At 45.2% G+C, this 12,296-nt stretch overlaps 1 protein-coding gene across 1 annotated transcript in view; it reads right to left on the bottom strand.

Annotated features, from left to right (window-relative positions):
• RAB3GAP2 (RAB3 GTPase activating non-catalytic protein subunit 2) overlaps positions 1 to 12,296 on the bottom strand; it is a 99,226-nt gene that overhangs the window by 2,950 nt on the left and 83,980 nt on the right. The window contains exons 27-34 of the mRNA XM_044915896.1: positions 10,878 to 10,944; positions 8,946 to 9,016; positions 6,475 to 6,510; positions 5,249 to 5,323; positions 4,742 to 4,960; positions 2,087 to 2,176; positions 1,609 to 1,835; positions 181 to 334 (exon numbers count right to left, since the gene is read on the bottom strand). Coding sequence (XP_044771831.1) covers positions 181 to 334; positions 1,609 to 1,835; positions 2,087 to 2,176; positions 4,742 to 4,960; positions 5,249 to 5,323; positions 6,475 to 6,510; positions 8,946 to 9,016; positions 10,878 to 10,944 — 939 coding nt within the window. The remainder of the gene's footprint in view (positions 1 to 180; positions 335 to 1,608; positions 1,836 to 2,086; positions 2,177 to 4,741; positions 4,961 to 5,248; positions 5,324 to 6,474; positions 6,511 to 8,945; positions 9,017 to 10,877; positions 10,945 to 12,296) is intronic.

Here is a 12,296-nt window from a genome sequence, read left to right as displayed (position 1 = left end):
AATCAGTTACACACAACAGTAATCGTTACTCACTTAAGAGTTGTCAGGATAGTTCTTTCCCAGTAAGAATTCTTCAGAACGAACTTAAGCTCCTAATTTAAATTTTCTCCTTAACTGTTACTAAATACGCCTTTAAGAAACCACCCAGTGACCCGACCGATCTCACGCGCTCCTACTTACCATGGCTTTCAGCCAAGTGCAGAGCGTGGGGGGAAGTCTGGCCAGCAGCTCCATTCCTCCTCTCGTCTGGGTGTGCAGGAGCGCGTGAGCCAGTCTCTGCCCTGTTAACACCAGCAGCTGCGAGGCGAGGACCTCCTTGTCGTGCACCTGGAGACTGGCCTGAGGAAAGGAGCACGGACAAGTGTGTATGTGCTAAGAGTTGGCAGAGGTACTTAGTCTAGGAACGGCTTTGCCAGTGAAGAGTCTAGTTCACTTCTGAGCTGCGGCCATGTATACAAACAAAGAAAAAAAGTCCAAATCAAATTGAGCGTTTAAAATTCAAATTTCTGCCCACTACCGAATTTTCCTTATCCCCTAATATCTCGATGCAATATGACACTAAGCGTCATTTTTTAAGTTTCTGGCAAAGGGAATTCAATCACATCATGACTGCTTAAAACCTTCTAAGGGCTTCTGAATACACTGACTGTGCGCTGTGAGACACTGGACGTAACTCCTGCCCACCTCCGCACCTCCTCTCCGACGTCTGCATCCTCGCTCACTACGTATGGTCCCCCACACCGGCCCTCTGCTTCCATCATTTCCGCCTCAAGCACTGTCGGCCCAGTTTCCTGCGTGACTGGCTGCATCTCATCCTTGGGGGCTCGGTTCAGCTGTCCCCTCTGACCACCGTATTGTAGTAGCTGCTGCTGATTCCCGTGGTCCTGTTTCTCTTCACAGCGCTTCTCACCCGGTACGAAATGTAGCACGCTTGCAGCGCCGCAGCCTCGGGTCAGGATCTCAGAGTCGTGAGATCGAGCCCTGCGTCAGGCTCGGTGCTGGGCAGGGAGCCTGCTTAAGTTTCGCTCTGTCCTTCTCCCTCTGGTCCCGACCCACCTCCCCCGCTTGCATGATCTCAAAAAAAAAAAAAAAAATTCAGCATGCTTTTCTGCTCCTACCAGCAGACTGTCAGTTCCATGAGGAAGGAATCCTGTCTGTTCTGGGTACCGCTATGTCCCTTTGCATAGAACAGGCCTGGCACACTGTCGGAGTTTATTAAACACAGGCCAGAAACAGGAATTTGGTTACACTTTTATATTTAATATTCTGTTGTTTTTGTGCCTAGAAGTCCTAACAAAAGGAAAAGCAAAAAGCTCTACCGGAGACCTTATGGATTCTTTTTTTTTTTAAGATTTTATTTATTTATTTGACAGAGAGAGACACAGCGAGAGAGGGAACACAAGCAGGGGGAGTGGGGGAGGGAGAAGCAGGTTCCCCGCCGAGCAGGGAGCCCGATGCGGGGCTCGATCCCAGGACCCTGGGATCATGACCCAAGCCGAAGGCAGGCACTCAACCGACTGAGCCACCCAGGCGCCCCGACCTTATGGATTCTTTACTCCAACCATAATTTCTGTGACTTGAGCCCCCACCTCACACTCAGAGGGTGACATTACCTCTTCTCCTAAGTGGTCCGCACCGTAGTTGTAGAGCTCCCCCACGTAATGCCTTCGAACCACATCTTCACTAACTTGAAGGTGATGAGCCAAATCCACAGCTAGAACTGGCCAATCTTGGTCTTTCCCAAAAGGAGTGGTCGGTGCCTCTTCTGGGGACTCTCTGTCCTTCACGACTGAATGCTGAGCCTGGACGGCCGCACTAACGACTTTCAGTAAGAACTTGCCGACGGAGAAGGACACAGCACCGTCAGTATGCATCATTAAACAACGTCTAAATCACAGTAATTGGCTTTCCTGTCAGTGAGGGTGGCTTTTCCGTGGAAATTATTTATCAAAAAGGAACGTATAATTGAAAGGAAAATTAGCTTTCAAGAATACTTTGGAAGTGGTCATTCTTCGAGGCCAGCTAAATTTTTCATTTCCTACTTTCTTCTGAGAGACAAAAATAAAATCCGGTAACTATAACTTACCTGTTGTCGTACAGAAATAAAATTTGGATCCATTTCCCCACTAGGTAATAACTGAATTGAAGTTAGGTCTTTGAAGAATGCATTTTTCCCCTAAAGAGAAAGAAAAGACCAAGAAAACGGCTAAGTATGGATTATTATTAAGGGAAGGACAGAAAGATTTTAAAAAATTAAGTCATCTAATTAGTAACTCATGGTTGATTCTACTTGAACAGTAACATTTTAGAATTTTATTAATTTTTTTAACAATTATCTAGTATGTGGTAGGCAGCCTTTGAGGTCTGGCCCCGCTTCCTCCTGGTACGCATGCCTTGTGTCGTCCGTCCCCGCCCCGTTCCTTGAGAGGGGGCTGGACTCACTGCTGGTGAACAGAATTAGGCGGACGCTAGTGCTGCTTTCAAGATTAGATGACAGAAGGGCTGTAGCTTCTGCCCTGGGTGCTCCTGTTCACTCTTACTTGCCGTGAGGGAAGCCGGCTGCCATGGTGTGACCTGCCCTATTTTGGGAGTGGTGCCTATGGCGAGAAGAGTCTTGCCTGCCATGTAAGCTTGCAGGTGGATCCTCCTGCCCCCCCCCAGTGGGGGCTTGAGATGGGACTGCAACCCTGGCTGAAACCCTAACTGCAGACTCAGGAGAGACTCTGAGCCAGAGGCACCTAAATAAGGGGCGACACACATTCCCAACCCACAAAATGTGGTTTTCAGCCACTAAATTTTGAGGTAATTTGTTATGCAGTAACCAATAACTAAGACCTAGCATGTACTCCGCATCCTTTTAAACACACTTATTCAACTGTCTGCAGACACCCTGTTTAAGAGAACAGACGTGTATCTGAAGACCCAAAGCAGAACATCAGAAAGTTGGATTTCAGAAGTTCCTTGGAAGGAAATGTAATACGGAGCAAAGAGCACCAGCCTTGGGAAGTTGGGAAGGCCCAGGCTCTCGTCCCAGGCCTCCCACTTCCCGCTAGGCCATCTGGGTTTACAGACGACCCCATCGTCCTGAGCTGCTGCTGTGTTTTGCCCCGCAGTCACCCCGGGTACCTTCTAATGGACTTTCTAGACCCAACTATCTAGGACTGTAGGTCACCCAGTGTGACTGCCAGTTAGGATAAAGCTCCTCATCCTTTAGTGCACTGCAAATTGGACATCAGGGGCTGAAAGTTTTTCCACAGGGGCGCCCCCATGGGTGGCTCAGTCGGTTGAGCGTCTGCTTTCGGCTCAGGTCATGATCCCGGGGTCCTGGGATCAAGCCCCGCGTCGGGCTCCCTGCTCAAAGGGGAGTCTGCTTCTCCCTCTACCCCTCCCCCCCGGCTCTCTCCCCCATCTCAAATAAATAAATAAAATCTTTAAAAAAAAAGTTTCCACATACTCACACATAGTCTGTTACCCTGTAGTTTCCGCCCGGTGGTCTTAGTTATTATAAGGGGCTGCTCTACACGGGGGCCTTTGGGGTGGGGGATGTGTATGCACATCTGTAACACCATTTGGTATTTACTACGCTGCAGACACCGCTAAGCCCTTCATGTGCAGTATGTCGCTTCACCCTCACGACAACCATAAGGTAGGCCCTGGAATGAGCACTTCTGAATGAGGCAGCGGAGGTGAGGGGATACGCAGGAAGACTCACTGGCCTAGTCAACGGCAGGGCAGGGTCCTGATTCACTAGCCACACCGCACTGCCTGTCTGCATGAGTCTCAGGCGGGCTCCGGCACCGCAGCACGATATGGGCTGAGACCGCCGTGCTTGTCCAGTTCTGGATGTGTTCAGTTTCACAAACTCCCTTTCTGGGGGGAGGACTGAGCTAGGCACTTCATTTTGGGTTTTCTTTTAAAAAACAAAACAAAACAAAAAACTCGGGGTCTAGTGATGGAGAGAATGGATGGATGTGATTTAAGGAAGAATCGACAAGAATGACTTAATAGTCAATGTGGGGCTTGAAGGGAAGTTTCAAGAACTTCAAGGTTTCCCATCTGCGCCATAACACAAGCAAGCACCCACCCTGCCGGGGGTTTAGGAGGAACAGCGGTTTAGGTCAAGGGCGGCGGGGCTGAGGGGTGGAGGTGTGTTAGATAGGAGGTGTCTGAAGTCGCACAGCCCATCCGAAGAGAGACAGCTGATAAGAAATACACGCTTCGGGGGCATGCAGTTGGTTAAGGGTCCGACTCTTGATTTCAGCTCAGGTCATGATCTCAGGGTCGTGAGATCAAGCCCTGTGTCGGGCTCTCTGCTCAGAGCAGAGGCTGCTTGAGGATTCTCTCTCTCTCTCACCCCCCCACCCCCGCCCTTCCTGCCCGCGCTCATGCACTTTCTCTCAAGTAAATAAATCTTAAAAAAAAAAGAAAAAAAGGAAATATACACTTCAAATTCAGGTGACAGGTCGGGCCTGGAGATACCCAGGAGGGAGAAAATGGGTCTATCCGAGAATATGCAGAACGAGAACGGCAGACAGCTGACAGGGCAAGACTCTGGAACCAGAAGAGTTACGGGAAGCCAGAATTACAGGCAGCGAGCAGAGAGCCCCCAGCGAGTGACCCCATACACATCCCAGAAGCACTGAGCAACCTGGATAACAGAAGACAATCCTGCCTATCGTCCCGCCCACGCCTGCTCAGCCCTCGTCTCCGAGACGGCTCTCAAGGCCTCCGAGATCTTCACCTTACTATCGAAGAGTGAGAGTGGCTTCACGGCCTTCAGAGAAAACCTCATAACGGCATAGAGGACGGAGCAGAGGACGGAATGGTGCTCCACCAGCGGGTAGTGGACGTGCTTCTGCTCCAGGGCCAGCTCCACTATGGAGGTCGGTCCTTCGACCGTGAGCCACGCGTCCTCCGTACCCAGGACAGGCGCTTGCATTTCATCCCGGCTGACGTCGGCCTACACGTTTGGAGAATTCAGAATTGGAGAAATACGAGCTTGCAAATAAGTATCTCAATGCGCTTACGAGGAGGAAAGTGCAAACCCCTTTTCTCCCCAGACCCCCAAGTGACAACAAAAAATCAAATCTAATTCTTCATAAGAAACCACTATTTGGGGGGCTTAAGTCAAAACTCAGAAACGAATAGATGAAAAAAACCTCTTTCTAGAGTCCTTTCTTAAGTCCAATGATTTTAAAAATGCTTAATATCTTAGAGAAGGTTCAGAATGAAAATAGACCTCTTCTACCTCCATCAAAGTCTGAAGAAGATCCAAGCAGGAGCCAAGGAAAGAGGTCATTGCTGTGTCACTCATCCCCACATCCTGTTCGTAAAAAGGAACACGATTAGCACCTGCAGCAAAACTGTTACAGGTACCACCAGAAAAATCAAAAACAGAACACAGCACACCTGAGCAACGGACACTACGCTGGACAGACGGGCAAGAATTTGAAAGTCAAGGCATTGGCACATTTTAATTTCTTTCTTGAGATTCAATGGATTTTAAAATTAGGCTTTAAAAAAGATGGTACCGCCATGGGCTTCATAAAAGCTGGTGGTGTTCATGTATCGTAAAGATGTGGCGTCATCAGTCGCCACGGATCATGGCGCTGCTGGTCTCGGGCGAGCTCGCTAAGGCACGCTAACCACGGTACGTGGTCAGATGCCACATGGCAGCCCGATCTGAGAAGTCGTCAGGAAACAGCCCGGTCTGGCTGCAGAGCGCCCTTCAGGGATGGAACTGAACCTTCTAAACAAAACCAGAATCCCCAAGCCTGTGAGCTAAAGACCACCCTCATGCTGTGGGCAACAGGGCATTCCCATGGACTCCAAGGTGCCCCTGCATTCACCACCTTCTTTAAACCAACAACCAGGAAATCCCTCACATCCTAAGTACTTCATCCTGTGTCATTCACTGTGTGTGCGTGTGTGTGTGTGTGTGTGTGCGCGCGCGCACTGTCCCAACCACTCTCAAGAGCACAGCATCAGAAATCCCCCACAGTGGGGTTGTCAGGACTATGGGCCTGGCATGGCTGGATTCACGTGTCCCAGAATTTCCTAAGGTGTCTGTAATAAGAGTATTTCAAAGTTCGGAGCAAAAGTGCTAACTTTTGCTTAATCACCGGCCTCAAACAGAAGCCCAGTATCCGTGGGCTGGAATCTTATTGAAGACCATTTGTACAATGGTTATTACATAAAGTAGTTAAAATTCCCTCATGAATCTGCTTCCATGGGACACTGGGTGCTGCAGTTACAAATTTCTAGTTGGAAGCTATCTGACAATCTGGAAAGGTAAATTAAAATTGGCCACAGTTCATGACCAGTTTCCTTAACATCGTATTGTCCTTCCATGTTTCTCATCTCCTGATAGGTCGTCAAAATGGTAAAAGGCAAAGTCCAGCCCTGCAGTGAGTAAGGTGCTACGTAAGGTGCAGGACGGACAGCTCCGCATCTAATTAAGGGAGATTCACTTACCCTTCGGCATAGCCTGTCCTTTGGTGATTTTCCAACCTAAGAACGGGACGCAAAATACTATAGTTATTTAACAATTTAAATAAAAAGGCATTACTATGGTACTATAGGAAGTAAAAAAGTAAGCAAATTAAAAAAAATAAACTCAGCTATAAATAAATGTTGGTTCTACTCATTTATTACATAGTGCAATTAACTTTGTGGTGGAACTTAAAAATATATTATGAAAAATATATCACTGGGCTCACAAAATAATCCTTTTCAAAAATAATATTTTTGAATTAAATTAAAAAAAAAAAACAACTCTAAAAATCTGTTCCTCACTTTGTACAAATAACTGTTGCCTTAAAGTCCAGAACCAAACTCAAGGCTATGAATAAAGAGCAGCTAAGAGTTTTGCTTGTTGATAAAGATACACAATAATGTTAAATGGTCAGAAAAAAGGAAAAACAATCTGGTGCGGACAGAAGTCATATTCCTAGCTCAGAAAACAGGATGATTTTCTCGATTCATAAGTGCTTGGTGAGTTCTACTGCATACTTTATACAACATGGTAATAAGCAGGAGATGAAGTTCTGCTCTTCGGGAACATGGCTTGATAAGAATTCCCAGGAGGCAGGAGATCGATCAGGGCAGACGGGACTCCAGCACCAAGGACTCTTTGCCTCGCTGCCTCTCCCTGAGATCACTGCAATGGCCTTCAAACAACCACACTCGGTCCATCCCAATCCCAACATGTTTCACCGCTGCCAGAATCATCTTTTAAAATGCAAATCTGAACGTATCATTCCTCTGCTTACAACTGCCCCAGTGTCTTTAAGATAAAATCATAGTTACCACTTACTGAGCCCTCACACTAGGGGCCAGACCCTATGCTGGGCAGTTTACACAGAGTGTTAGAAAACCCCAAATCCACAGTCCGCACGGGAAATACTCCATGCTCTGCTTCCCGCTCCTTCCTCCGGCCTGTGCTTCCAGCACACGAAGCTCCTCGCAGCTCTGAGCCAAACATGGATTCTGCTGGAATGCGTTTCCTTCTCACCCACGGCTTCCCATTGACCCAGGCATCCTCCACAATTCAGCTCAAAAGCCGTCCCTTTGTCTCGTTATTTACTTCCTCTTCTCAGTCCCCAAAGCACCCTATTTACCTTTTAGACTGTGAGTCCCTGGAGGGCAGGGGCTGGGACTTGCAACTCCGCAACCACAGCACCTAATTAGCACAGTCCTTGGCACATAAGAGATACTTATAATAAATATTTATCGAATGAATCATCAAAACTCTCTGCGTCCTCGTTCAGGACTGTTTAAATTCAAATCCACGTTGTGAGGCTCAAGCGTGGCCGTCGATGTGAGAACGGTATCAAACCACAGTGACACCACCTGAAAAGCTTCGCACGCACTACTCTTCTCCCGGAAGACGGCAGCCGGAGGGGAAGGAGAACGCAAGGCCAGCAGCAAGGCCGAAAGGAGCGAGTTGGGGGAAAAAAAACACCGAAGCGGGCCAGGAAGGTGAGCACACGGGGAAAAACCAGGTTTAACTAGAAAAACGTGTTACCAGTAACAGCAAAGAAAGCATTTTCAGGGGAGCGGTGGCCCAAAGTGGGTCTGAATGTAGTGCTCATGGTTTAGGAATGTCTGTCCATGTACATTTGAAAGAACATGCCGTCATTATGGTGGTAACTACCCTCACATCTGCTTACCTGATGCTGCTTACATCTTGCCGGGCCTGGGAACACACTGACCAGGGCCCCCCCAGGGTGCCCAGCTGGGGGGCGGCGGCTAGTCCTGTGCCCACGTGCGATGTCTGTTCCTAACGCTACTTAGGCTGCTTGTCATATGTAATAATGGAATGATGTCACTTAATTGATAAAATGTGAGTGAGGGAAAAAAAAAGGAGTTGTTATACGAACACCAGGTTGAGTGCTTTAAAAAGCTGTACGGAGTAGCTGACTCCTAGCTCTACTGGAGGAGATGCAGAGGAAGCAACTACAAAGATGAGGGCATAAATTTTAAAATCTAAAGATTTTGTACTCAGACTGCATCACCACTTTATAAAGAAACAGGATCTAGAAATCACACGCAAGGCATCAGCGGTGAGTTTTCTGTAGGAAAACCAAAGAAGGATGGCAGCTGACCCCATTCAAAGAAAATACCTTGGTCCTACACCCAAAGATTGATGAGTTAACTGTACATTTGTACACTTTAATTAAAAATAAGGTGCAAATCCTTCTCTCAATCAAGCACAAGTCTCACTCTCTTTGCTTAAAAGGCTTTTAGAGGAAAGTACTCTCGAGGATCTGGGAGGTTCTTCTTCAGGTCATCAAAATGCCAGCACTGGGCATTACATTTAACTGAGCATTAGTAAAATGTAATATCAAATAAAAAATAGTCTCACAAGGCCCACTGTAAATAATTTTCTAATATCAATCAATCAAGGAAAGAAAACAAGTATATGAAATTTAAAATTACCTTACCTTATCCATCAAGTATGTAGCAGCAGAAAACCTTTTCACCAAGAATGTATTCCACATCATCAGAGCGATGCCTAGATAGCAAGTATAAGTAGTAAGTAGAAGGCTTATCTGTTTTTTCTTTTATCATACTTAACAAATTACTGTCTTTCCTAAGCTTATAAAGCTATATGGGCTATTTATTTAGATATCGTTTCTTACATCTTATGTAATATTTGTAAAATTAATAAAAACCTTTATCTTCAATGATAATCAGAACTGAGCTGTGTAAGAGGATATCCAAATGGCTAAAAAGCCTAAGAAAAGATCCATATCATTAGTTATGAGAGAAATACAAATTAAAATCACAAAGAAATATCATTACACAACCAACACAAAGGCTAAATTTTTTTTTAATGACAGCACCAAGTGTCGGGGAAGATAAGGAAACAACTGGAAAGTTCATAGATTGCTGGGGGCATCAGAAAGTGATAAAACCACTTGGAAAACTGGCCATATCTACTAACGCTAACTATGTGTCTACCATATAACCCAGCAATTCTACTGCGTAAAGGAATACAACGATATGTGTAAGAGTGTTGAGAATAGCTTTATTCAAAACAGCCAAACAAGAGAAACAGCCCCGTGTCCAAAACTGATTTTTTTTCATATGTAACCACCAAATAAAGTGACATATAAGGAAGTAATAAAAAACAAAATACAAAAACCACCACACAAGAAATCTGGGCTATATACTTCCATATTCAATAAACCATGGCATCAAAATTTCTGAAACTGTTGTCAATTAGACAGCTTCAACATGACATTTCCCATGCGGAAATGTCTTACTCTGCAGGTGGCTGCTTCTGCATCTAGGGGTGAGGGCCTCGGGCTGTGGAGAAGCCAGGAGGCTGACTCACTGTACAAACAGGTAAGTTCTTAAATACTAGCCCGACAGAATTCTCTAGAGACCCTATTTTCCAAATGAGTCACTTTCAATCTTCTCTTTTCCTCCCAGGAAGAAGGTAAGATTCTAAGAGATGAATAAACTTTTCAAGTTTTCTTCACATAAAATGAGACATTTTAGAATTTCTCTAATTTGATGTCATACCACCTGCGAGAAGGGTACGGCTGAAGAGGAAGTACTTCCCTAAACTTCATCACACGCACAGCAGGCTGCTACCTCCCGCTATGTGGCTCAACGTCTAGTGTCACCACTTAGTAAAATAACTAAGTAGCCTCGTGCCGAGCCCCCCCATTAATTCCTCCAGGGAAACCCATCTATCTATTTAATGGAAGCCGCAGCCTGTTGACAAATTTTCCACCACACTGTCTAGGACGCACCAGCGGCCCCGTTACGGCGGCCAATGGAGAACATTCACACGAATTAAAAGCAGCACAAGACTGCTTGTACCGTATATTCTTAGGCTCGTGGCTACCTAACTTTTTCATCAGCAACTTCAGTCCTGACAAGCCTAGCCCTCTTTCCTTATCTACCTGTGACCTTAAAAGGAAATCAGTGGTTTATGTCGAATATTCTCCTTACTTCTCCCCTCACATCCCCTTCTAAAGAGCATTTTTCCAAGCAGTTAAAAGACCAGTACTTTGCACGTCACGATCCACATACACATACACAGTTACGTGTTAGGAGGTAGGACCATCAGATAAAAACTTAACAGAATATGAACTTAAAGATTCCTGCCTCTTTTGAATCCACCAGTTATATTTTTATTTTTTTAAAGATTTTATTTGTTTATTTGACAGAGAGAGATAGTGAGAGCAGGAACACAAGCAAGGGGAGTGGGAGAGGGAGAAGGAGGCTTCCTGCCAAGCAGGGAGCCCGATGTGGGGCTCGATCCCAGGACCCTGGGATCATGACCTGAGCTGAAGGCAGACGCTTAACGACTGAGCCACCCAGGCGCCAACCAGTTATATTTTTAACACTTATTTACTTACCATTCTGAACATGTGCATTAAGAATGTGCTTCAAGTGTTCTATTGACCTAACGAAAAAACGTGCTTCCTTACATACAGGAAGGAAAAGAGAGAGAGAGAGAGAGAGAGAGAAAAAGAGGTATCATTTAACAGATGTTTCAAACACAATGGTGACTTCTTACATAAATTTCTACATAAAGCTACCCATGAATGTGGTGATAAGAACATGGAAGTATTAGGCAAAAGAAAATTTTTCATAGCACAGTGTCAACGGTCTCTCCTAAATTCACATTATCTATATGATGATTGATACCTAGAAAAACCCCAGGTCATATATGCTGACATCTGGAATCAAAAGTCACTGTAGCTTGTGACAGGACAGCAGTGTTTTCTCTAATAAATACTTGAATTTCACACAGATGTGGGTTTACTTTGTAGCAAATATCATTCATTATTCAACATTTATTGAGCAATTACTATGCACCAGGCTGTCTGAGGCGCCAGAGATACTGTAATGAACAAAGAGACCCAAATCCTTGCCCTCACTGAGGTTACATTCTAGCAAGGGAGCTGAATAAATATGGTAAGTAAATTATACAGTAGGTCAGTGATATGTGCCAAGGAGATAAACTAAAGCAGTGAAGGGGAACATGTCTGAAATTCAACTCCTTCTAATCGAGGTAGTTGCTTACATATACACACTCATATATAGCATGTAAAACCGATGAAATCATCCAGATCTTTGCTAAATAATTTTACAGCTACAAACACTAAACATACCACCTTTGATAACACATATCAGTGTTAGCGATTTCCCACAGATAATTTCAATTGTTTTGATCCTAAGGAAGCTGTGTGTAAAATGGTGGAACTGGAGTAGGGGTCGGATGGGGCAAAGAGAATTACTAAACAAGAAAAAAAAAAAAGAAATATGGCCACTTATTTGAAATATTAACAATTTAAATAGACAATGATAACACCAGTCAAAATGGCAGGCACTATGCACGCATTTTCTCTAGAAACTGCTACAACCCTTCAAGATAGCTACAGTCCTCATTTACTTTTAGTAGAAAAATCAAGAACAAAGGGTTCAGAAATGTTCCCAGAGGTCATACAGCTGGTGAGCAGAGGCAATGGGGCTTGACCTCAGCTCTGTGTCTGCAAGCTGCCTTCAGTTTATTTTTTTTATTTTTTATTTTTTTTAAGATTTTATTTATTTATTTGAGAGAGAGAGAATGAGAGAAAGCACATGAGAGGGGGGAGGGTCAGAGGGAGAAGCAGACTCCCCGCCGAGCACGGAGCCCGATGTGGGACTCGATCCCGGGACTCCAGGATCATGACCTGAGCCGAAGGCAGTCGCTTAACCAACTGAGCCACCCAGGTGCCCTGCCTTCAGTTTATAATGAATGATGTAAAACAGTTTTCTTCTTACATATCACT

The sequence above is a fragment of the Neomonachus schauinslandi genome, chromosome 6 (assembly GCF_002201575.2).
Source record: "Neomonachus schauinslandi chromosome 6, ASM220157v2, whole genome shotgun sequence".
Taxonomy (NCBI): domain Eukaryota; kingdom Metazoa; phylum Chordata; class Mammalia; order Carnivora; family Phocidae; genus Neomonachus; species Neomonachus schauinslandi.
The sequence above is the reverse complement of the archived record's forward strand: the minus strand, read 5'-3'. Positions and strand labels throughout refer to the sequence as shown.